Below are 27,742 nucleotides of genomic sequence, written 5' to 3' on the forward strand. Positions count from 1 at the left end.
ACGTTCCCTGAGTTTTTCCAGCAAGATGGTGCACCACCACATTATGGGATTCAGGTCCGAGCAATCCTAGATGAACAGTTTCCTGGAAAGTGGATTGGTAGTCGTGGGCCAGTTGAATGGCCCCCAAGGTCTCCCGATCTGACCCCCTTAGACTTTTATCTTTGGGGTCATCTGAAGGCAATTGTCTATGCTGTGAAGATACGAGATGTGCAGCACCTGAAACTACGAATACTGGAAGCCTGTGCTAGCATTTCTCCTGCGGTGTTGCTATCAGTGTGTGAAGAGTGGGAGAAGAGGGTTGCATTGACAATCCAACACAATGGGCAGCACATTGAACACATTTTATAAGTGGTCAGAAACTTGTAAATAACTCATGAAAGAATAAAGTTACGTTAAAACTAGGGATCGACCGATTATCGGTTTGGCCGATATTATTGGCCGATATTGAGGATTTTGAACGTTATCGGTATCGGCATCTATTTTGCCGATATACCGATAACGTATTGGGAACACAGAACGCGCTGCTCTCAGCGCTCTCTGTGTTCCCTCCGCAGCACAGGGGAGAAGGAAGCAGTGTCTCCCTCCCCCTGTGCTGCTGCTGCCGCCAATGAGAGGAGAGAACATAAGAGGAGGGGAGGGGCTGTGGCCGCTGCGCCACCAATGAAGATAAGCCTTTCATTCATTCATTCATATACAGGAGGCGGGAGCTGGCTGCAGAATCACATAGCCGGCTCCCGACCTCTATGAACTGTAGCTGCGGTCCGCGGTAGTTAACTCCTCAGGTGCCGTGGATCGCAGCTACCGCTCATAGAGGTCGGGAGCCGGCTATGTGATTCTGCAGCCAGCTCCCGCCTCCTGTATATGAATGATTGAGAGACTTATCTTCATTGGTGGCGCAGTGCGCCCCCCCCCCAAGCCCCCCAGTATTAATCATTGGTGGCGCAGTGCACCCCCCACCCCCATCCCAATAGTAAAAACATTGGTGGCGCAGTGCGCCCCCCCCCCCACCCAGTATTACTCATTGGTGGCAGTGGCCACAGGGTCCCCTCTCCCCTGCTCCTCCGATCGGAGCCCCAGCTGTGTAATCCTGGGGCTCCGATCGGTTACCATGGCAGCCAGGACGCTATTGAAGCCCTGGCTGCCATGATAAGCTCCATGCTGCTGTGTGCACAAAGCACAGGGCAGCAGGGACAGAGTGAGATCCTATTCACCCTGATAGAGATCTATCAGGGGGAATAGGACAAGGGTTCTAGTCTCTAAGGGGGCTAAAAGTTAGTATAAAAAAAAACACTAAAATATTAAGTATAAATGAAAAAGATTTAAAAAAACAAAAATAAATACACATTAACAATAAACAAAAAAAATACACATTAACAATAAACATTAATTTTCAGCAGATTTGTGTAGGAAATTTTTTTTTTCTCAAAAATGAAAATTCCCAGAATATCGGTATAAATTATCGGCTATCGGCCTGAAAGTTCACAAATTATCGGTATCGGCCCTAAAAAATCAATATCGGTCGATCCCTAGTTAAAACCAAGCACACCATTGTTTTTCGTGTGAAATTCCTAATAAGTTTGATGTGTCACATGACCCTCTTCCTATTGAAAAAACAAAAGTTGGATTCAAAATGGCCGACTTCAAAATGGCCGCCATGGTCACCACCCATCTTGAAAAGTTTCCCCCCTCACATATACTAATGTGCCACAAACAGGAAGTTAATATCACCAACCATTCCCATTTTATTAAGGTGTATCCATATAAATGGCCCACCCTGTATATTAAAAAAGTTATCCCATAAGGTGACTGACATAATTGAAATACAGCTCCGTAGACTTAACTATAAAAAAAATTATGGGGGTCAGAATATGGCAATGTAAAGGGAAAAAAAAATTATCCAAAGTTATTATTTTTTTTGTTCACTATTTAAAACACAAGAACAACTATAGAATGAGAATGAAGATAACAGACCAGTTTTACTGCATAGTGAATTTTTTTCGAGCTTCCCACTACATTCTATGCAATATTGGTGCCCTTAGAAAGTACAACTTGTCCAGCAAAAAACAAGTCCTTAAACAGTTATGTGAATAGAAAAATAAAAAAACCTAGGACTCCAAAAGGAGACAGGGAGTAAAAAAAAGGAAAACTTAACAATGGAAAAATCACTTCATCTGCAAGGGGGTAATTATAAACCATATTTCTTGGTAATGCCTTTGGCCTTGGCTCACAGTAAATACTGGTTTGCAGCACATTTTCAGGGCTTACAAAATAAGGCAGTAGCTTCAAAGTAACTGAGCTTCCCTGGACCCTGTCTTATTCCTGGATCTACTGGTTCCCAGCCCAACTGTAAACATACAAGAATATGGATTGTGTTCTACTTAAATTCACAACAACAAAAAAAAGGTTAGAATGGGATAAATTTGCATAAAGCACTAATTAAAATAAAGTGTAACTCAATCATTTACAAGTTGAGAATGTCCTCATCCCCAGTTTGCCCAACACTTTAGTACTCACAACCCACATTGGGAGGCTGGGACTGTGATAGAGAGAGGCCCTGAGATGTGTAGGAAGGTATAGTACACCACATAACAAAAAACATACCGGCCAGAAAACAAGGGGTTGTTTAACACTAGCATTAAAAACAAACAGGTCCAACAAAAAAAAATCATGCAAGTAGCAGCCATATTGTTGGCAAGAAGCCTCATAGGGAAAAGGGGACCATACACAGAACATGCAGTAGTATAAATATGCGGCACACAGAATATTCTTAGTAATTTAAAGGTAATATATCATTATTGTGAAAGTCACTAAATAAAATTACCTTTAAATTGCAAAGAATATTCTGTGTGCCGCATATTTATACTACTGTTGGATGACCATGGGGTCTTTGCTGGCATCGGGAAGTGCAAAACAGTGCGCTGTACTCCATTCTTTAATACACAGAAAATGCAGTGTGAGCAAATGGACATGGCGACAATAGTGAATAGGGCCCATATAAAGTACCTTCAGCATCAGCAGGGGAACAGTATACTGTATATACTACGTGAACAGAATAACATGGAAAATGTTCCAGGGAAAACAACAATTGAAGGCGACCAAGTAAGGTTGCACTTACCTATCCTCATTCGCTATGGCAAAGTATTGCTTTCCCACTCAGTTGGCTGGAGTTCATGGACCACACGTGTGACTAAGCGCATACAAATCAATGGATCCACAACAGCACATGTGATGTGTGAATAAGCCCATAGTGACACAATGGCATTCTCTAAACTGCATGGCTCACTTCTGAGGAAATAAACTTTTCTACTGAGGTAAATTAATTCCCCACTAATACCAGAAAATGGAGAGCTCCCGGACCAACAGACATCTGCTTATACCAAAAACGATTCTCTACATTTGGGAGAGATCTAATGCATGATTCCCCATGTTTATATTGTGTGCTGGTATTAATATAATATGCCCCACTGGTTCCAGTCTGTTAGAACAAAGCTTATGTTGGGGTTGAGCAAATACGAATCACCTAGAATAAATCATTGCAAAAAGACAAACTTTGTTCTGAATCAGCAGTGGTCGTGAACTACATAAATATCTCTAGACATAGACGTGTTAATACTGTCATTACAGAAAAAACTGCTTTTATCCAGCATCAATAGAATATTCGGGATTACTGGACCATCAGAGGAAAGTATATAATGCTCAACAGTAAGTGTAAAAGTCCAATATTAAAATGGAGACAAAATCTGATGATGCATTTTAAGGACTACTTGAAGAATGTCCTAATTATTTATCTTTGCTCATTTTCCCATTTCTGTCTTGATAAATTCTGAATTTCACTGCAATTCTGATCTGGACTATCTGGATTATTGCATCACAGACACTTCCGTTACATGACAGAAGTTATTTAAATGTTTCAACAGAACCTTATTTTTTCATATTATTCTTTTTAAGCAAAACCTGGAGTAGGCAATTTATGAGATTGGCCATATACCAGGCATGGGAACACATTGTGTGGCATTTGTCTTTTTAAGAATAATTCCAGAACACATTTACGTTTATTCAGGGTGAAACTGTTCAAACCAACCAGTCCGAGAAGTGATTCCACTTTCAGAAGCTCATAACATTATCGTCCCTTACACAGTTTATTGTGTGAATTAAGATGACATAATCTCTTACATGAAAATATTGCTTACATACTTTTAGTGCAAGGGGCTAAAGAAAACCTTTTACCATTGCTAAAACAAACGGAAAAACAAACATTCTAAACTACAAGTATAATACAATTCTATCACATTACTGCACTACAGTACATTTTTATGCCTTGCTGCAATCTGAAAGACTGAGATAAACCCCAAACCTAACATTGCCACCAAAGCCATTCTCCCAGGTTTCCACCATCTGCAGTTTTGCTTTTCTTCAAATGGCAAAAGACGGTTCGGAATGCTCTTCTGGCCATGCTGAAACTGATGAGAAAATCATGAATCGGTACATGTTTCTACAGTCACCAATGATTTACAGTGGTTTCAAGACTGAAAACTTGCATCATCCCTTCAGTAACGGACAATTTACAATTTTTTTGGAAGGACTTTTTAACTCCTTTCAGCCAATTTTAGTTTTTTCTTCCCGCTTACCAAGACACACAGCCTTTTGTTTTTTTGAATATTTTTTTTTTGTAGAAAAAGTTGGATTTTAATAACACCATTTAATTTAACATATCATGTATTGAGAAAAGGGAGGGGGGGGGAGTGTGTGTGTGTGTGTGTGTGTGTGTGTGTGTGTGTGGGGGCTTCTGGGGGTAATGCAATTCCGCCATGATACCGGTATTTAAGGTTTTAGTTTTACAGCCTTCACTATATATTAAAACTATGCCACCTTTATTGTGCAGGTCAGTACAATTAGAGCAGTACCAAACTTATCATTTTTACTACTTAAAAAAATAAAGTTTGAAGAAAATTAGCTTTGTTTTGCCATATTCTAACTAACTTTTTTGTGTTCCCCATTATCTACAGAGGTGTCTGCGGGTGTATATCGGAAAATGGCACCCTACAAAAATTTAAAAAAAAATCCCCATAAAATATGCTTCCACTCAGCAAAAGTAAAACATAAGAGATTTATGTAAATGACTAATGCTGCAATTGTACCAACTTGTTTTTTTAGTGTTTTTGTTTCTTATATGCCATGCACTGTGAAATATAAATAGTATAGTATGTTACATACTATTTATATTTCACAGTGCATGGCATATAAGAAACAAAAACACACAAAAAACAAAACATCACAATTGATGACGCCCCCAACCCAATTTTTTTTTTAAATTATATGAAGCCAATAAAAAGTACAACTTTCTGTGCAGAAAAAAAATAATCCATGCCCTGATAGTTTTGTTGATGGGGTGGGGGGGGGGGGGGGGGGGGGAGGGTTATAGTTCTTGGAATGTGATGAGAAAAAAGCCCTTGAAGGCCCAAAATAGGCTGGTGCTTAAAGGGGTTGTACAGGCAGTATTTATTGATGATATCTGATCTGCAGGAGTCCAACACCCCAACGATAAGCCGTTTGAAGAGGAGGAGGCGCTCAATGCGAGCACTACTTCCCCTTGATTACACTGCCCGTCATCTCCTAAGCGCAGTGTAATTACTCACTTGAGTGGAGATAGTACTTAGAATTACAAATACAGTATTTTTCATCAAACCCTAAATCTATTCTTCAGCAGACCTCAGATCAGACCCCCAAGATCCATGAGCCTCAGATCTTCAGACCCTCCATAAGCCTCAGATTAAACAGCCCATCAGCCTCATATTAGACCCCGAAACATCACACAGTGTCAGGTCACATTGTGCGCTTACCAGCACTACGCCCTGATGTTGTGCGCCGCCAGGACACAGTGCAGAGCGAGGCCTGGAAGAAGACCGCGGCTCCTGCATAGCATTCGGACTATAAGCCGCACTGCCACTTTTCCCTCACTTTTGTGCATTTCAGTCTAAAAAGAATGCTATTTATCTCATAATCTGTAGAATAATGATTAATAAAGAGCCTAAAATAAAAATTACAAAAAAAGAAAATCCAGAGTAAGGCCGAGTTCACACGAACGTGTGTGACCTGTGCCCGTGTTGCGGGCCGCAATGCACGATCGCCCGGCTGTAGGTCAGCCGCATCGGATCGCGGAATTCACTTTAATGGGTCCGCAATCCGCCCGTTCCGCAAAAAGATAGGACATGTTCTATCTTTTTGCGGAACGAAAGTACGGGACGCAACCCCATGGAAGCTATCCGTAGTGCTTCCGAGGGGTCCCGTTCCGTGCGGTCGTTCCGCAATTCCGGATTTGCGGACCCATTGAAGTGAATGGGTCCGCATCCGTGATGCGGAATGCACACGGAACTGTGGCCGTGTATTGCGGCCCGCAATACGGCCACGGATCACACACGTTCGTGTGAACTAGGCCTAAATAAAGACCCACATATGCAAGACCCACAAATCAGAAGCTTCACAACTGCAAAGCACAAATGTCAAAGTTGGGAAGCAAAAAATGAGAAAAGCTTTAATGCAATCTGCTATTATGTATATAAACCGAAAGTAGTCTTAAAGTAGATAACCGTTCCTATGCCATATTATGCACTTGGCATCGTAAACAAATGTCATTTTTTTTTCCCTCCCTGCCTTCCAAGTGCTGTAACTTTATATTTTCCCTTCACATAGTCATATGAGGGCTTGTTTCTTGTGGGACATGTTGTACTTTCTAATAGCACCATTTAATAACCTACACAGCCTACTGCAAAGCTGAAAAATCTTAAGATGAAACTGGGACAAAATACTATTTCTCCACAATTTTATGGCTATTACATTTATTGTATTAACGGTGTGGTAAAAAAAAAAAAAAAAAAATAATCACACATTACTTTTATTTTGTGGGTCAGTGCTATTACAGCCATACCAAATTAATATTTGCTGTATATTTGCTGTTTTTAAAAAATAAAGTTAAAAAAACTTTGGAAAACCATTTATTTGCATTGTTATATACTAATAACTCTCATAATGTTTGTATATTTTATCTACAGATCTTTGTGAAGGCTTTTATTTTTGCGGGATGTGAAGTTTTTATCGATACCCTCTCAAAAGGTGACATACTGCAAGTGGAAAGACTTTTACTATTAAACAGTATTTAAATTGTAACACTGAATATGCAATATATCTAATCACTTGCAGTGCATGTTCCTTGCAATATGTTGGGTGCACTACAAATGACATCAAGACGCGGATAAGGAAACATTTGTCTGACATCTCTCACGATCATACCACGAATGTGTCTGCACCTACCTTGCATTTTTCCACAATTCATAAAGGAGACACTATATAATTTGTAGCCCAAGGTGTAGAACGGGTCAGTCCCCCCCATTAGAGGGGGAGACCACCGTAAAAAACTACTCAGCCGGGAATCCTTTTGGATTTTCTTGCTGGATAGTTGTATCCCAACTGGTCTAAAAAAAATATGACCTGATTCTGCAATAGAATTAATTCTCATGTTATTCTGGAGTTTTAATTCCGTATTTTGAATATTTCCAAATGTCTCCCTATCTTCACATGTGTTATGATTGCTGGGGGGGTATATAAGGATGTAATGTTTACCACAGCATTGTCATGAGTAAGGCCGAATGCACACGGCCGTGTTCCGCGGCCGAGAGCGGTCCGTGGTCTGCCGGGCTGGATTCCTGTTCAGAGCAGGAGCGCACGGCGTCATTGGTTGCTATGATGCCATGCGCTTCATGCCGCCGCTGCACTACAGTAATACACTATACGACGCCGTACGCTCCTGCTCTGAACAGGAATCCAGGCCGGCATACCACGGACCGCTCTCGGCCGCGGAACACGGCCGTGTGCATTCGGCCTTAGGGTCACATTTTAAGATCTGAAACGTGTAGACGCCAACGCTGTGTACCTGTACTGTGTCATTGGATATTTTAATCGCTTTAAAGAATTAAGTCTCCCCTTGTTTTGCCGTTTTGGGTATGTATGACTTTTTAATAAATTTCTATTAAGAGGAGGTAATACTAAAGATGTTTTTTTTATTACAGATGTGGCAGAGTTAAAAGTCACAGTCATAACTAGATGTAATAACTCACCAAGTGTCAGTTTTGATTTGCAAAATTTGGATTAGAAAAAAAAAAAAAGTTGGATGGATTTGAAATGTTAACAGCTTTTTTTGAAACTTTATTTTCAGTCCCCACATGGGGACTTGAACATGCAATTGCCAAACTGCTTATAAGGCCTCATGCACACGAACGTTGTTTTGGTCCGCACCCGAGACACCGTTTTTGTGGCTTGGATGCGGACCCATTCACTTCAATAGGACCGCAAAAGATGCGGATAGCACTCAGTTATATCAATGGCTGTCCGTGCCGTTCCGCGTACTGCGGAACGCACACGGACGCCATCTGTGTTTTGCAGATCCGCAATTTGCGGACCGTTAAACACACAATGGTCATGTGCATGTAACCTTACAATGACTAACTTGGGTTATCAATGCAGTCTAGGGTTGAGCTAATCGAGTGTTGGATCCAAGATACGAAGTCAATTCATTCAAAATCTTCGTTTTAATGCTGTACAGAGACCTGTCTGTACAGCATTAAAACGTATGTGCTTCGGCAAGGCAAAATTAGTCAAGTCTGAAGTCGCGCGAGACTTTGGTGAATAACTTCAGGCTTCGATTCTATGACTTTAAAAACAGGAGTCCGAAATAGGCTTTAGTACAGATGATTCAGGTTTTAAAATGGTTTTTAAAATCGTAGAATCGAAGTCTGATGTTATTTACTGAAGTCTAGCGCGACTTCAGGATTAACACAAATTTTGCCTCACCAAAGCACATACATTTTAATGGTGTACGGAGACAGGTCTCCGAAGAGCATTAAAATAAAGTTTTGAACTAATCGACTTCAGATCTTGGATCCAAAGCTCGATTTGCTCACTCCTAATGCAGTCTACGTAAAATCACAATGTTTCTATTAAGAGGCAGAGCTTAACAGGAACTTTATTATGGTGGGTCTCAGAGGCTTCACAAGGCCATAGGCTGCCATAGCAACTAAAGGACTCCTAAGATCTCAAAATGAGGGGGTCCATTCAATCACCATATACAGTTGCAAGAAAAAGTATGTGAACCCTTTGGAATGATATAGATTTCTGCACAAATTGGTCATAAAATGTGATCTGATCTTCATCTAAGTCACAACAATAGACAATCACAGTCTGCTTAAACTAATAACACACAAATAATTAAATGTTACCATGTTTTTATTGAACACACCATGTAAACATTCACAGTGCAGGTGGAAAAAGTATATGAACCCCTAGACTAATGACATCTCCAAGAGCTAATTGGAGTGAGGTGTCCGCCAACTGGAGTCCAATCAATGAAATGAGATTGGAGGTGTTGGTTACAGCTGCCCTGCCCTAAAAGAAACACACACCAGTTCTGGGTTTGCTTTTCACAAGAAGCATTGCCTGATGTGAATGATGCCTCGCACAAAAGAGCTCTCAGAAGACCGACGATTAAGAATTGTTGACTTGCATAAAGCTGGAAAGGGTTATAAAAGTATCTCCAAAAGCTTGCTGTTCATCAGTCCACGGTAAGACAAATAGTCTATAAATGGAGAAAGTTCAGCACTGCTGCTACTCTCCCTAGGAGTGGCCGTCCTGTAAAGATGACTGCAAGAGCACAGCGCAGACTGCTCAATGAGGTGAAGAAGAATCCTAGAGTGTCAGCTAAAGACTTACAAAAGTCTCTGGCATATGCTAACATCCCTGTTAGCAAATCTACGATACGTAAAACACTAAACAAGAATGGATTTCATGGGAGGATACCACAGAGGAACCCACTGCTGTCCAATAAAACATTGCTGCATGTTTACAGTTTGCACAAGAGCACCTGGATGTTCCACAGCAGTACTGCCAAAATATTCTGTGGACAGATGAAACCAAAGTTGAGTTGTTTGGAAGAAACACACAACACTATGTGTGGAGAAAAAGAGGCACAGCACACCAACATCAAAACCTCATCCCAACTGTGAAGTATGGTGGTGGGGGGACCATGGTTTGGGGCTGCTTTGCTGTATCAGGGCCTGGACGGATTGCTATCATCGAAGGAAAAATGAATTCCAAAGTTTATCAAGACATTTTGCACGAGAACTTAAGGCCATCTGTCCACCAGCTGAAGCTCAACAGAAGATGGGTGTTGCAACAGGACAACGACCCAAAGCATAGAAGTAAATCAACAACAGAATGGCTTAAACAGAAGAAAATACGCCTTCTGGAGTGGCCCAGTCAGAGTCCTGACCTCAACCCGATTGAGATGCTGTGGCATGACCTCAAGAAAGCGATTCACACCAGACATCCCAAGAATATTGCTAAACTGAAACAGTTCTGTAAAGAGGAATAGTCAAGAATTACTCCTGACCGTTGTGCACGTCTGATCTGCAACTACTAGAAACGTTTGGTTGAAGTTATTGCTGCCAAAGGAGGTTCAACCAGTTATTAAATTCAAGGGTTCACATACTTTTTCCACCTGCACTGTGAATGTTTACATGGTGTGTTCAATAAAAACATGGTAACATGTAATTCTTTGTGTGTTATTAGTTTAAGCAGACTGTGATTGTCTATTGTTGTGACTTAGATGAAAATCAGATCACATTTTATGACCAATTTCTGCAGAAATCCCTATAATTCCAAAGGGTTCACATACTTTTTCTTGCAACTGTAGAGTCCTCTCCCATCAAATGACCTCTAAAATGCATTGGCTGTAACTGACTACAGCATCTGTGGGATTAAATGTCTGATCGGAGTAGTCTGTGACTACTGTGTAAAACTGCATTGACCGCTATGACAGCTAGAGGCTCATTTGCATATTATAAAAGTTATTTTTTCTCAATAAAGGCTTCAGGCAGTGAGATGGCACTAATATAGTTATGTTCAGCTGACATTAGTACATCAATAATGTCAGCCAGGTTAACAACCATTTTCCTGCTGACAGAAACCATTTAAGTGCATGCCCCTTCAAAGAGCATCTGTCAACATGATCAACCCTATTAAATTAGGTATACTGTGTAATAGGGTCAATCCTGCTGATTAAAATTATACCTCTCATTAAAAACCATGGCCCCGCACTTGAGAAATAAGCTACTTCTTAATTATGCTAATGATGGCTATAGTACAGAGGGGTGGCCCTAGCTCCTTGGAGCACTGCAGCCCATTGTCTTTCCACCCTTATTGACTTCCCCTTCCCTTGACTATCCTCTCTTATGCATACTGCATTGAATCTACAATCAGTGCATGTGCAATTAGTATCTCAGTATCGTGGAAAGCCAACAAAGATGTACTACGCATGTGCTGAAAGAAGATTTAGCGGGGCACACGTGGGATTACAGGGCCAGGCAAGAGGACAGTTAGGATGCCTGGCCTTTTCAGTCAAGGGGGGGGGGGGGGGGGGGGGGGGGGAGTGAATGTCTAAGGGCAGAAAGTGGAGGAGCTCAGGTGCTCCAAGGAACTAGGGTCCACTCTCTGGTGCACTGAATACCTCATTAACATAATTATTAAATGGCCGATTTCTCATGAATGGGTATAGAATAAAAAATAAAAATTAGAGGGTTATAATTCAGTATTTTGGGAAATAAATTTTCCCAAAATGGAAGAAAGGAAAGGCGCCAATGGGGGGGAGGGGGGGAAATGTGATTAGATGGACCTCTAGATGGAAATTAGATCAAGGTGGAGTTAGCATAAAATGTAGGTATATTACAGTTGTGGTGTAGCAAATGTATAAGAAAAGGATAGAATAGGCAGAGGCTGCTCAGTTACATGGAATTGGTGTCCATGGGTAATCATAAATAACTATTTAAAAGTACCCTTATGGGAATAAATTCCTCAGTAGGTGTTTCTGGGGTGGGAGGGGGAAAAAGAAAGAGAAGGAGGAAAAAAACGAGCACCAATATTCCATGTAAAGCTATATATAACATATATATGTTTTACTATTGCTGTATTGCTCCTGAAGGGGGAGATTGTAACCACCGAAACACGTTGAGCTGATTTATTAAAGGTCATTGATGAAGATGCTAATACTTGAGGCTGACATTGATTTCTAATACCTTACAAGCGATCTCGTTGGGGGAGGATGCAACCTGTTGGTGTCTTGAGTTTATCCTTCAGGCCTCCTCCCCGGTAAAGTGAGTTGATACTTATTATTTATTCCTAATGTTTTAATTTTTAGCTATACAAGATATATTTTAATTACACAACTTACACATGAATCCGGGAATTTATTTGAAGTATACCATTGGGCTATGAGGGTATTCAAAATACAATATGAATTCACCGTCATAGATGTATAGTCCTACACTCTCACTCATATAGCTTTACATAGAATATTGGCGCTCATTTTTTCCTCCTTCCCCCTCTCTCTTTTTTCCCCCCAGAAACACCCACTGAGGAATTTATTCCCATAAGGGTACTTTCAAATAGTTATTTACGATTCTTATGAAGGGGCCACAGATTTTACGAAGGTAGGTATAGGCTTTATCAGCAGGATCAACCCTACAAAACAGTTGCCAGATGCTCCATAAGATCTATAGAATCTGAACACACATTCTACGCAGCCAGGAATCCTTAAGTGTGTCCAGTACAAGATTACATAAATCAAGATCTGGGAATATGAATTAGATTCCCCAGTTTTATTATTTTTTGGGAAATGTTAGTTTAGCTTTGCAGTTTACATTTCCTAAGAAAGAGATGACAACGTCTTCCGTTACAGCCTGTGTGGGCTTACCTAATACATACTATATATTTTCTTAAGGTCACAAGTACGTCTCTTTTGCAGCACAATATTTATAACCTCTGGCTGTCCCTGACGTATTTTTATACTCTCTTCAATTCCAGAATTACAGAATCCTGTGTTGTAAAATCTTTTTGCTTTCTAACTTCCACATGGCATCATTCAGCAACAAATTCCTCGGTGACACTAGAGTTCAATTTAGTGAATCCTATCCTGTCACTTTTTCCCCTCCAGCCCATTACTCAAAGTGACCTTCTAGACAAGAGCTTGTCACTGTGTTGTTGGTTTGTAAGTGAATGATTTGGTGCTAACACCAAATCTTAACTTTCCCACCTTCTTCCTCTGTCATGTTTCTTCTAAAAAAATCTTACTTTATCATACACTGCAGTATGCACCTTCACTTTTCTCCAAAAGAAAAAAGGCCCACAGGACAAAGGACACACACAAACCTTATTTAAAAGATCCTGAAGTCTGCTGATCTCTTTATTCAGCTCAGTAACGCTTGTGAGAATGTCTTCACAAACAGTACAAAAATTTAGAGAAGAATCCCACTCCAAGACTTCCTAATGATGAAAAGTGTGCAGAAAATTAATAGTTTAAATAATAATAATAAAAAATAAAAAAACAGACAGATACGAAGAGAGAAACAGACAGGAGATAAATAGACAGGAGATAAACAGATGTCATCATTAAAAATTGCATCCAGGAGCAGTTTTTGTTAAAAAAAACTAAACTTTTTATATTGTTGTCAAGATTATTCATATTCAGTAAATGGGAGTGCTCCAGAAAACATACAATTCTATCGCAATTTTCTTATGCTATATCCTGATGAAAATGGTATGTATATTTTACTGTATCGTAAAATGTCATCTAATATTGTGAAATGTAATTTTTATGTTTTTGTAACAACGTGTACATATTTTCTTTTACTTCTAATATGGCCAGACGGCATATGCACAATTACTGCGGCATGCCGCTATGACTAATACAATGTGATACTGCCCCGACATGGAAAGCCACTCAAACAACGTAAACTAAAACTGCCATTTCTGGAAAGCAAAAATACAAAAAAAAAAAAACAACAGCTATTTAAAAGATTGCAAAACTGATAATGACAACTTGCATCTCAAAAAAGATTTCAAAAATGTTTGTGTGAGCTCTAGAGACATTTTAATGGAAAACAAAAATTCCCTCCCTTACACATTTCATTTAGTCCGCTGTTTATAGGGACCACCCAAGGCTACATGCGCTTCTATCAGAACAACGTATTTACCTTTTGAGGATTCGAAGGCATTTGGTTGCTTACAGTTACCACTGCTTGAGTTATAGCATTACACTGACGATTCAGCTTTAAGAGAAATGTGAACAGCTCATCACTGTCATGGGAAAAAAAAAAAAAAAGGAAACAAACAGTGATGTAACGCAGTTTGGATTTTGGGGAATAAAAAAATAAATAAAACAAAAAAAAAAGCTAATTTTAGACGTCATCAGAAACACACATGGTCGCACTTATTTATACATATGAAAAAACGTTTACATACATAAACAAGTACAATAAGCATGACCTAACTGGGTGCTACAGAGGAGGAGAGCCCTGACCACTAGTCTATCCATCTGTCCCAGGCTGGTTTTAATAAGTGCAGGATAGAGGTGGTTCCCCGGTTCAGTAGGTCTAGAGAGAAGGGTGTGTGTGGACCGTTCGGAATGTCCGGCTTTGAATATTTAATACAAGCATATGTCAGTGCCAATGGAGTTCTGCTGCACCTATGTTTTTTCCAGTTCTGCATCTGAACACTTGCCTTTCTTGTATGGTAAACCTTATACTTATGAAGAGCTCTTTAACCCTTTCCCAAATATGGACGTACTATTGAACCCTAATTACCACAACCAATATTCTGCAGCAACAGCTGGGAGGTTATCTCCGTTCTCAGCCATTTATTCCCCCTTAAGGAGTATATGCAGCATCTAAGGAATGTGACACAGAATTCTCTCTGTCAGTGCCCCACAACAAAATTGCAAAGTGACGATGGGCATCCAAACGCCCCCATGTGTACCAGAGGCCGATTAGAACATACAATAGGCAAAGCATTATCTAAGTGATAGTAACTTCTAGTCCCCTAGTGGGACAAAAAAGAGGAAGTGAAATTAAAGAGAATATGCCACCAGACGGCAACATAAACTGGTGACAGAGACCCTGAGCAAAATGCTGGGCCACTTTACTTTAAAGAAGCACTCTCACAAAAAATATTATTCTCTGACCATGATGTAAAGTGTAGTAAAGGTAATTTTCTTACCAGTGACTGTATTTGTGAGTTATAACCTGTCTACTGATGCTTAGTTGTGCTACGTGACCACTACTCTGCCTTTCCAATTGACACAGGACAGGAAGTCAATTTCTCTATTCATTCCTATGAGACTGACATTGAGGCTCCCATAGGAATCCATAGAGAAACTGACTTCCTGTCCACACAAAATACAGAGCGTTGGTCATGTGAGATAGCTATGGATCAGAAGGGAGGTTATAACTCACAAATACAGTCACTGGTAAGAAGATTACCTTCACTACAGATTACATCATGCACCTTTCTAACAGGTCAGAGAATAAAACATTTGTGGGAGTGCTTCTTTAAAGGGAGCTGGTACACAGTGCAGTTCTGACATGCATTCAGGGTGCAGTTTTCAATTCAGCCATTTTGGCAGCCTCGTTAAACCCTGGTGTTCTGCATAGTGGGAATGATTTAATTAATTTCAGTTTGCTATAATAAAAAACTGCATCCTGAATGCATGTCAAAACAGTGCTGCGTGCCAGGGCCCTAAGTGACCCAGTCGTTTTGCACTGAGCGTCTCCAGTGCAACTTGACTGCTGAAGTCCACTCAACACTCTGCACAAGTGAGTCCTAATATTCATGAGCTCCTCACTCGCCCCACACATATGATTGCAATAGGAAAACAAATGTCAGAGTCAGGGGGTGGAAGAGCTGCAAACTCCTGAATATGAGGAATCACAATACAAGAATGTCACAATACAAGATTTTAGCAAAATAACTTGGTTAATTCACCAAATTATGCTGCCTTCAGAGAACACACTATAAAACTTGGGACAGACTCATCTTAAGTTCAATAAAACATAATAAAAATCTCTTCAAAACCCCTTCAAAAACAAAACAAAAAGCCAAATGGCTTGAAAGGTCACTTTATGGCTGAAATGTTGCTTTCACTGTATGTGTATCTACTGTATATGGAATGAAGTGGACATTTGATCTTTATCTGGAGTTTGGTGGAGTGGCATTTTCTTTTTGGAATAAAATAAAAACTCAGATATATATAGTACTACTGCAGGTATAACATGTAGAAAAAAAAACATGGTGTAAAAAACAAACAAAAAAGAACACAAGCTTGAAAATGGCTCCAATGAGGGGTTTAAAGCTTGCCAGTGAACATAGCTACATAAATCTACACTATTTGTTGGAGTGACACGTCATCTTCATGTTTGTCTTGTACTGTCAATTGCTGCAGATCTGTAGTGCAGAATCCACACCACAAAGCTGCAGCATATGCGCCACATCTGAACATGTCCATCACACCTTGCTTCTTGACAATTTTCCCCACATCATCAACTAGTTTTATTTCTCCATAGAAGTAACTGTATGAAGGCATTTTAAGTCAATGACCATGCAGTATAAAAATAATTGTAACTTTATTTTATGCACTTATATAGTGCTACAACACTCCGCAGCGCTTTACAGACATTAGCATCAAGCTGTCCCCAATGTGGCTCACAAGCTAAAAGTTCTCTATCAGTATGTCTTCGGGCTCATGCACACGACCGTATGGCGTTTTCAGTGTTTTGCGGGCAGTTTTTAATGGATCCGTTTTCCGTTTTTTGTTTCAGCAGTGTTTTCGGTTCAGTTCCGTTTTTCTGTATGCCATATACAGTAATTACATAGGAAAAATTGGTCTGGGCATAACATTTTCAATAGATGGTTCCGCAAAAACGGAATGGATACGGAAGACATACAGAGTAGATTCCGTATGTGTTCCGTTTTTTTTTTGCGGACCCATTGACTTGAATGGAGCCACGGAATGTGATTTGCGGGCTATAATAGGACATTATCTTTGAACGGAACGGAAAAAACGGAAATGGAATGCACACGGAGACACTTCAGTATTTTTTGCTGACCCATTGAAATAAATGGTTCAGTATAAGTAACGCATACTGAACTCTAAAAACGGCCAATATACTGAACACAAAAAACGTTTGTGTGCATGAGCCCTTTGTGTGGGTTTCCTCCCACACTCCAAACACAGGGAGTACATACAAACTCCATGCAGATGTTGTCCTTGGTCGGATTCAAACCTAGGACCCCAGTGTTGTAAGGCACCAGTTCTAACCATTGAGCCACCGTGCTGCCCCTTATTACACAGGTCATTACAAATAGCAATCACTATAATTGGATACATATAATAATATGTATAATATATCATTGGGATTTAATTTTTTACTTTAACCTGATGACTAGAGATGGAGCGAATTTCAGGTTATGAAAATCGTTCACGCTTCGTTTGGTGGTAAAAGCAGAATTGCGTTATGGATTCTGTTACCACGGACCATAACGCAATTCTATGACGGAATGCCTTTAGAGGCATTCCGTTATTCATTCCGTCATAATACAAGTCTATGGCCTGCATAACGGATCCGTCAGGAGGGGATTCCCCAGCATAATGGAAACGGGACAGATCCGTTTTGCAGCCCATAGACTTCTATTATGACGGAATGAATAACGGAATGCCTCTAAAGGCATTCCGTCATAGAATTGCGTTATGGTCCGTGGTAACAGAATCCATAACGCAATTCTGCTTTTACCACCAAACGAAGAATACACAAATTTTAAAATATGAAATTCGCTCATCTCTACTGATGCCTCATGCGGTACCTTATGACATGTGCAGTATTGCTGTATGTAAATCGGTGGATGCCTAAATAGACTCTTAGGAGACATCAATGACATGCCAGAACAGTCTTGGCTGGGTTTCCAAGTTAAGGTCCTAAGTTGTCCTACCCACTAATTATCTGAATTGATTTGGTTAGAAATGTAAGAAAATCAAGCAAACTTTTGTGGTAAAGAATGATTCAGCTGAATCTGTTCTGGCTATACAACTCAACATGTCAGGAAGCTTTATGAGGGAATACCTTGATTCCAATTTTGAAAGTGATGGCAACTTTTCAAGTTTTCTCTCTTCAGCATGAACTTCTTTCATTGCCGCCATAATTTTTTTACAGTCTTCATCTGTAATTTCTGCCTGTGTTAAGACAAGCAATGATCAATATACCTAGGCTATACTACAGCTTTAAGTGGAGACTAATAAAATAAGTCAGTCACACATATGTAAATGTTTCAGGAACAAACTTCAGGACATAGATCTTATGGCTCATTTCTAAACTGAAATCTGCTTTTTCTTGCATCCAGCAGAGAGATAACGATTAGTTACATTTTTATAGTTAATTACGGACCTTTTGGGTATAATTTGAACATCCATCAATTGGATCTTTACAATAATTACTAGGACTAAACAAGCTTTCAAAGGGGTCTTCCCATAATGATTTCATAAGTAACTGAGAGTGGCAGCTCAAAATCAACTCTTGGTGTTATTTTCAGTGAAGACATGGCCACACAAGCACAGACTCTCCTCCACGCCGATGAATGGGGAGTTTCACATCGCGAGTTAGGCTATGTTCACATCTCCAGTGAACGTTTCCAGCAGAGAACAGCCTGCCGACGTTCACCGGATCCGGTACTGTTGGATTCAACAGATCACCTACGGATCCCTATTGACTTTAATGGGATCCAGCCGTTTTCTGGCATAATTGCTAAGTTTTGGCCAGACAAAAACCGCTGCATGCAGCGTTTTTTTTGTGCAGCCAGCACGGATGATCTGTACCAGAGATGTGAACGCAGCCGAAGATTTCAACAATTCATTTTAAACTTTTTTTTTTTTTTTACTTACGGTACATGTACTTTTCACACAATTTTCCACAAAACAATAAATAGTACAGGTGAATAAAACCAACTTTGTAATATCAGACAAAATACCTCTTTCACCACTTATCAGCTCATTTACTTCCCCCTCCTAAGCTAACATGATCTGAGATGGAGAGAACGGTCAGCCTGCTAAATGCTCAGATTACATGCTGTTCATAAAAGCCTATGGGGGGAGTGAGCTGACAATCTCTTTTTCTTGGAAAATGTTAGTTAAAAAGCAGAGTAAAAGAGCTGATAAGTGAGTGAGAAATGTTTCTCTGATAAGATATTACAAAGTTTTTTGTATTCACCTGTACTAATAATTTATGCAAACTTGTGACCATTTATGGCATACATATTGTTACAGCTACTATCCCTCTACAAAGACTGGGTTCAGAAGTCACTCCAATCCCACCTTATCCATGGTGAATAGTGACAAAAGCATTTTAGTGACTTTATGGAGGTAGGGGGCTCCCCGTAATGTAATAAGAATGTCTTAAAACCCAAAATGTGTCAAGTTATTGAAAATGACAATGAAATAATTCAATAGCTATGAAGTATTTGCATCACAAGAAGAGTATTACACAAAACAGAACATCCCTGCTGAAATAAGTTTTAGCTAATTTAGCACATTTTGAAAATTTGATTTATGCATTTGTACTGTAAAAATTGCACTAAAAATTGGCAGAAGTTTTAGCAATTTTATAGTCAAAGCCTGACATAGTAAAATATTTGCATTGAGCGTGTACCACATCAATTATTTTAAGAAAGTATGAGTGCTCATGATAAATGATTATTATATCCCTTGATTATTTACAGAGCTGGTGATTGTCATGAAAAATGGCTAGAATGTATCTAACTATAGCCAAATAAAATACATGAACCAAACATCAAATTCTCTAAAGACTATATAATATATATATATATATATATATATATATACACACACACATACTGTGAAGTGTTGCATAAGCCACTTACAGTATAAAAACGACAAGTAAATCAAAAAGGAAAATGCTCGGCGCTCTGGATACTGAAATATATATAACCCATAGCACAAATAAGAGCAATGAGGCCATAGCAAAAAGTAGCTTTGAGGTACCAACAGATATTGATTGTATAAAGTAAAATAAATGGAAAAATAAGTAAACAGCGGTAATAGAGTGCTCATGATTAAAGGGGGTTTCAGGTCTTTTTATACTGATTATCTATTCTCAGAACAGGCCTTAATTATCCAACTGTCGGGGGTCTGACACCCTGTACCACTGCTGGTAAACTGTTCTGCAGTGGCTCTAGAAGTACCACACAGTGCACTGTATGTAGTGGAGGGAGTTGGTTACTGCAGAGCTGCTCCCATCAAAGTGAACCAGCTTCATCCACTACACACAATGGATGGCCCTGGGGCTACTGCAGAACAGCCGATAGTCCTGCATGTCAGCTCTTAGCTTACCGAAGCAGGAGCTCGCTCTGCTCATCCTGGCATGGCACATGGTTACAGGGTACCAATATGCTATTCCAGGAGTTAGTAAAACTCCAGGGGGCAGGAACAGCAATGTGCGCTCCTATCTGTACTTTATACGCTGTGGCCCCATTGAGAAAATGTGTACTCCGTGCACCGCTGAGAAATCAACAGTGTACTGAAAAGTCCATTATAAGTGCTCAGGGAAAGGTGCCCTTTCGGAAGGGAAAAATGTATTAAAACTATAAAATACATTAATAAAGTATATTACAGAAACTGTTATTAGGGCATTAGGGATATGTTAACAAAAATGTATTCAAAAGTTTAGTTACTCTTTATTTTTTTGCAAAATAGACAATGAAAACGAATCGCTGTTCCTGCCCTTGCCAGCCCCGCGTTTGCTAAAGCCTAGGATAACATATTGAATGTGCTGTGTCAGGCTTTACTGTACCTTGCATACCACAACAGACTTTTAGCGGAGCGAGAGTAGGAGCTCACATAGCACACTGCTGTGCCTGCCTGCACACGCCCCACTGAACACTGACATAGCAGAGCTTTTAGAGAGCATCTCAGACACAGGCAGGAGCAACAATGTATGCTCCTGCCTGTACATTGCGGCCCCACAGAGATATCTGTACACCGCTAACATGTCAGCAGTGTACGAGTGTAGATTCCAAAGCGTTATACGCACCTGAACTCCAGGTGCCTATTTCGCAAGGAAAATTTGTATATTACCAAAATTCATATTTAGAACAGGTTTTAATAATGGTTATTCAAAAATGTACAAACATTTTAAAACCGTCTACTCTAAAGTATCTGATACATATAAGGCATACATACCAATTGTTTAAGCTCTCTTTCTTCCAAACACAAAAGTTGCCTCAAAGTCAAATCATTTTCCTAAAAAAAACAAATGCATTGAAAATGTTGTATAAATAGCTTAAGAGACAATTTTTTACTAAGTGTCCTCCAGTGCTCTTCCACACTCATTACAAACAAACATAGTGGTATGCTAAACTGGCATGCTAGGAAATAAGCCTGTGTGCATGCTTCAGATAGGGAATTTAGTTTATGAGCCTGTGAAACATGCTGCTTTGTCCTTTTTAGAGAATTTTTTGGTTAGCATATTAATGACAATAGGTCAAGAAAACAGCTACAGCATTCTAAAGACAAAACCAATTGTAGATTGGATGGTAGCATAAACAGTATCATACAATAGGATGGCGATTAAACACCTAACTGTTTTGCCCGAGTCCAGCTCGGGCAATGGGAAATGTAGTTAACTAAAAATAAAAAAAGGTATGACTGCTAGAACACAAAGTGGGAAAAGATTATTGGTTTTTCAGGCTAAAATTAATGATGTCACTAAGAGGCTAAAAATGCAATTGTGTCCCCTGAGCTGTGCACCAACAAGATTTACTGCAGACACGTATTAAAAAAGTGACATTTTTGTGAGGGTTTTTCCAATTTTAAAGTGACTGTTAGGAGGTTAAAGGATTATCTTACAGGAATCTTTCCATATACTATATTTTCAGACTATAAGATACACTTTTCCCCCCCAAAAAATGGGGGAAAAGTGACAGTGCCTCTTATAGTCAGAATGCTAGTGACCACCTCCATTATGGAAGTACCGTATTTTTCGCCCCAGAGCTCTATTATGGTGAATAGGACAAGGGATTAAAAGATCCCAGGTTCGAGCCCCTAAGGGGGAAAATAGTTATTAAATAAACGGTAAAAAAAAAAGTTAAAATAAACCAAAAAATAGTATAAATCACCCCTTTCCCAATTTAACATATAAAATATATAAACAATAAATAAATAAAATATTACATATCTTTCTTATGCGGTAAACACTGTAAAAGAAAATAAAAGAAAAAACTGAACGATTCGACATTATTTATTTATGTCACCTTGTCCCCCCAAAAAATAGGATAGGACTGTTCAATTATGGCCCAGACGTTCCATAAAATGCAAATGCACGCGGCTTTTTTTGGCGTTTTTTTCCGCGTGGTATCGAATGGTATCGATTATCGCAATACTTTTTTATGGTATCGAAACCGAATCCAAATTTTGGTATCGAAACAACCCTACTCATTAATACCGGAGGACCAGGAAGCGGTGAAAGCTCTGTACTCACCGCTTCCTGGTCCTCAGCTGTCGGCAGTGCAGTGGCTGCGCACAGCGTGAGGGCGCTCTGTGACCTCACGCTGTGCGCACCAGTTCACAGCACAGCCAACAGCAGGAGGAAGAGGATCGCGCTGGAGGAGAGGCTCCTGATATAACATGGCCGGGGGGCTGGTATAACATGGCCGGGGGGCTGGTATAACATGGCCGGGGGGCTGGTATAACATGGCCGGGGGGCTGGTATAACATGGCTGGGGGGCTGGTGAGAGGCAATGGGGCTAATATAACATGGCTGGGGGCTGGTGAGAGGCAATGGGGCTGATATGAGGCTGCTGGGGGCTAACAAGAGGTAATGGGGGGCTAATGATAGGAAATGGGGGCTGATTGGGGGTCGTAGCGCACATAGACACACACTATGACCTGACGCTGTTCACTGTCAGATCACAGTACACAGTGGGACCCATAAGAAGCCATGAAGCAGGTAAGTTAGTTTATTTTTGAAATGTCTTATGTGAGGTCTGATGGGATGTGCGATCTGAGGTTGAATGAGTCAGATCAGAGGCTGAGTGGGTCAGATCAGAGGATGATAAGGTCTGATTGGGGGCTGTGGGGGTCCAATCTGAGGCTGACTGGGAGGTTTGATCTGTCTGATGGGACTTGGGAGGGGGGGTCTGATCTGAGGCTAATGGAGGCTGGAAGGGGGTCCAATTTGAGGCTGGGGGAGTCTGATGGGACGCTGATCTGAGGCTGATGAAGCTTGGGAGTTTTAGGAAGAATGGGGGGTCTGCTCTAAGGTCTGATGGAAAATATTTAGTTTTGTTATTTCCCTCCTCCAAATCCTAGGTGCATCTTACAGTCTGGTGTGTCTTATAGTCGGAAAAATACGGTAGATGTTTTCCTTTATATTTTATGATAAGTGGGAAACCAAACTAAGAAAATATAAGCATATACAGAAATGGATCCATGTCATATAGTACCATATAACACTGAGGTTCACAATTTCAAAAAAGAAGAAAATATCTCAGAATCTGAAATATTGAAATATATCACTGTTCTCTCCCAGGCAGGAACCAGATGCTGTCCTGAGTGTGTGCCAAAACTGTGGGGCATGGCACAGGCATGAGATTATGGGGCCAGGTGAGAGCAGAATTCAGACACCTGGCCCTGTTATTCACCAAAGGAACGGAGGGTTTCTTGTCCAAGGGTTGGAACAAAAGGTGCAGCGAGCATCTAGGGCCTGTCCTATGTGAACTGGACAGCTCACTGGCATCATTAGCATACGAGAAAAAACACGATTTTTGTTAAACTTACAAGTAAAATCTCTTTCTCGCTCTTCATTGGGGGACACGGGAACCGTGGGTATAGCTATGTCCTCTAGGAGGCGTTGACACTAGGCAAAAGCTGTTAGCCCCTCCCATGGCAGCTATACCCCCTCCAGCCTGGAGAGAGAGCTTCAGTTTGTGCACAAGCAGTAGGAGAAGCAAGTCAACCAACGAAAAAAACGTGGAACACCAACAATGCCAAAGGACCCAACGGGGTTCTAACCAGCAATTGCCGCAACTGTGGCCGAACAACAACACTGGGTGGGTGCTGTGTCCCAAAATGAAGAGCGAGAAATATTTTACTGGTATGTTTTACAAAAATCTAGTTTTCTCGCCCCTATTCATTGGGGGACACAGACTCATGGAAGCAAGCGTCCCTGCAGGCATCTAAGAAACTGCCGCCTGCAAGACCATGCGGCCCAAGGCAGCATCCGCCGATGCATAAGTATGCACCTGGTAAAATTTTGTGAATGTGTGTAAGGAGGACCAAGTAGCCGCCTTACACAACTGCGCAGCCAAAGCGCGATTCCTCCGAGCCCAAGATGCGCCCACCGCTCTGGTGGAGTGAGCCGTGACACCTAAGGGCGGAACCCTGCCCCAGGAGCGGTATGCTTCAGCAACTGCAGACCGAATGCAACGTGCGATTGCCACATTGGAGGTCGCCAATCCCTTTCGAGGACCCTCCGGAATGACAAAAAGGGAGTCTGTGCGACGGAAGGAACTGGAGGCTGCGAAATAAATCTTCAGAGCCCTAACAACATCCAAATGGTGTAACTCCCTTTTCTTAGGGTGTGCAGGAGAGGGACACAGTAAGGGAAGGACAATTTCTTCGTTGATATGGAAATCAGTGACCATCTTTGGGAGAAAGGAAGGAACGGGCCGGAGAACCACTTTATCCTTATGAAGAACCAGGAAGCGTTCTCTACAAGAGAGCGCCGCCAACTCGGACACTCAACTGATAGATGTGATGGCTAAAAGAAAAACTACCTTCCAGGACAGGATTCGGAGTGAAATCTCCCGCAAGGGCTCAAAGGGAGAAGCCTGGAGCGCTCAGAGGACTAAATTCGGATCCCAAGGCGGTAAAAGGAGGACGGTACGGAGGAACCATATGTGTCACTCCCTGAAGGAAGGTTTTTACAGGCCCCAGGGGGGCCAGAGGGCGCTGGAAAAGGGTCGAAAGCGCCGACACCTGACCCTTCAAAGAACTAAGGGCTAGACCAAGGTCCTGATTGTAGAAAGGATAGGACCGTAGGGAGAGAAAAACAAAGTGGGGGGGATGTTCCGGCTTTCACAGAAGCCCAGGAAGGACCTCCAGGTCCTGTAATAGATCCTGGACTATGCAGGCTTCCTGGCCTGAATCATAGTGCGGATAACATCTGCCGAAAACACTCTTCGCGTCAGATTGGCGGTTTCAATAGCCACGCGTCAAATGAAGAGACCTTAAATGCTGATGGAAGACCGGACCCTGCGAAAGAAGGTTGTCTCTGAGTGGCAGTGACCAAGGGACGTCTCCTAGAAGGAGAACGAAGTCGGCGTACCATGCGCGACGGGGCCAATCCGGGGCGACTAGGATTGTCGGAATGCCCTCCATCCTGATCTTCCATAGAACCCTGGGTAGGAGGGGGAAGGGGGAAACACGTAAAGGAGGGAGAACCCCTGCCAAGGGGAGATCAGGGCGGCCACGCCGCAAGCTTCCAGATCTCTTGCTCGGGAGAGAAAGGTGGGAAACTTCCGATTGAGTCTCGAGGCCATCAAGTCCACGTCCGCGCGACCACAACGCAGACAGATCGCCTCAAACACCTCCGGGTGCAGGGACCACTCGCACGGATCTATTGTCATCCTGCTGAGGAAGTTCGTAGTCCAGTTCTCCACACCCGGGATGTAGATTGCTGAAAGTGCCAGTATGTGGGCCTCCGCCCACCGCAAGATCTTGGCAGATTCCTGCATCTCCGTGAAGCTGCGCGTTTCCCCCTGGTGGTTGATGTACGCCACCGCCGTAGTGTTGTCCGACTGGACTCTGACCGGGCAACCCCTTACAAGATGGGTCAAGTGCCGGAGGGATAGAAGAATCACCCAGAGTTCCAGGATATTGATCGGAAGCTTGGACTCTGACCGAGACTATGTGCCTTGGACTGTCCTGGGAGGGAAAAATCCTCACCAACCTTGCAGACTGGCATCAGTGGTAACAACCGTCCAGGACATTGGAAGGAAGGACCTTCCCAGAACTGGAACTGACAGCCACCAACAGAGGAACCACCTCACCTGAGGAGTGAGGCGGATGGGACAGTCCAGACTCTCGGACGATTTGTCCCAGGAGGACAGGATCGCTCTCTGGAACGTGCGAGAGTGGAACTGGGCAAAGGGAATCGCCTTGAAACAGGCGACCATCTTCCCCAACGTCTTCATGCAGAGGCGAATGGATGGAAGCCTGCAGTTGAGAAGAAATCTCACGGAACGGTGTAAAGCCAGGCGCTTGTCTGAAGGAAGGCGAATATGTGCAGCTTCCGTGTCCAGAAGCATGCCCAGAAACATAAGTTGTCTGGAGGGAGTCAGAGATGATTTCTGAAGATTGACCAGCCACCCGAAGAGTGCAAGGGCTTCCAGCGTGATCTCCACGCTGCTCGACGCTTGAGTGAAAGAAGGCGCCTTGATGAGGATGTCATCCAGATAAGGCATAAGGAAGATGCCTCTGGAATGGAGCAGGGTGAGAAGAGGGGCCAGTATTTTTGGAAGGCTGCTCCGTATCCATGTTCAAATCAGAATTCTCTACCTCCCCTTCAGATGGCAGGTCCCCAGGGGAAGAAAAACCTGAGTGAGACCTTACACGGGGTGGAGAGGGAAATGCGTCTGAGGAGGAAATATGTCCTGCTCTAGGACGCTTATGTGATTGCCGTGAACTGGCGGGTTCACCAGGTTTCCCACCTGAAAAAGGAAAAATAAAATAAAAAAAATAAAAATATATTTTCAAGGAGCCACCCTGCGGAGCAGGGAGGTCTTGCCTCCTATCAACACTAGAAAAAACTGAAGCTCTCTCTCCAGGCTGGAGGGGGTATAGCTGCCATAGGAGGGGCTAACAGCTTTTGCCTAGTGTCAACGCCTCCTAGAGGACATAGCTATACCCACGGTTCCTGTGTCCCTCAATGAATATGGGCGAGAAAAGTGCTTTTTAGGGCCCTTGCACATGACCGTATGCCCTCTGAGACCGGGCACAAAAAGTGTAACACCAAGTGATCAAAAAGGCGTATGTCTCACAAAGTGGTACCAATAAAACAGTCACCAGAACATGGAGACACTAAAACAGTTTTTTTTGGTTTCAAAAATGCTATTATTGTGTTAAAGTGAAATAAATTTAAAAAAGTATACATATTAGGTATCGCCGCGTCCATAACAACCAGCTCTATAAAAATATCACATGACCTAACCCCTCGGGTGAACACCGTAAAAAATAAAAACTGTCAAAAAAAGTCGGTTTTAAGTAACTTGAGGGGTGTAGTTTCTACAATGTGGTCATTTATTTTAATAGTATCTTTTTATTTATTAATTTAGCAAAAAGCATAACAAACAGATCAAATACAGACAATCAATTGAGTCCAGTACAAATCAAATACATGGGATCAATCATAACAGTTCCTCATGACCCAAGTTTGGGACAGAAGAAAAAGATATCACTTTCAGGATGAACAGTACCCAACATATCAATCCTAAGGAAGATTAAAAGTACTGCACACACACACACACATTCACACACGCCTTCATTGGTCAGAACAGTCTTTCAGTCATCTATGGTACTAGAGTCTGGGCTCCAATCCAGGGGTCCCATATCTTCATGAAGCGATCAGGGGTCCCTCTTCTCTCATACACAAACTTGTATAATTCAAGATCAGCATTAACTAGATGTACCCATTGTTGCACAGTAGGATTCTTAGGAGGTTTCCAGTTGAGAAGGATAGTTTTCCTAGCATAATATAAGAGTATTCTATACAGCTTCCTGCCAAATTTGGTGGGAACAATCTCG

General features: G+C 41.6%; 1 protein-coding gene across 1 annotated transcript in view; it reads right to left on the reverse strand.

Moving 5' to 3' along the window:
• Window positions 1-2,254: 2,254 nt before the first annotated feature.
• The window catches only part of ASZ1 (ankyrin repeat, SAM and basic leucine zipper domain containing 1), a 131,416-nt gene continuing 105,928 nt past the window's right edge, over window positions 2,255-27,742 (reverse strand). The window contains exons 10-14 of the mRNA XM_040413708.1: window positions 21,122-21,181; window positions 17,994-18,103; window positions 14,076-14,178; window positions 13,252-13,365; window positions 2,255-2,344 (exon numbers count right to left, since the gene is read on the reverse strand). Coding sequence (XP_040269642.1) covers window positions 2,255-2,344; window positions 13,252-13,365; window positions 14,076-14,178; window positions 17,994-18,103; window positions 21,122-21,181 — 477 coding nt within the window. The remainder of the gene's footprint in view (window positions 2,345-13,251; window positions 13,366-14,075; window positions 14,179-17,993; window positions 18,104-21,121; window positions 21,182-27,742) is intronic.

Source organism: Bufo bufo, chromosome 1, assembly GCF_905171765.1.
Source record: "Bufo bufo chromosome 1, aBufBuf1.1, whole genome shotgun sequence".
Classification (NCBI taxonomy): domain Eukaryota; kingdom Metazoa; phylum Chordata; class Amphibia; order Anura; family Bufonidae; genus Bufo; species Bufo bufo.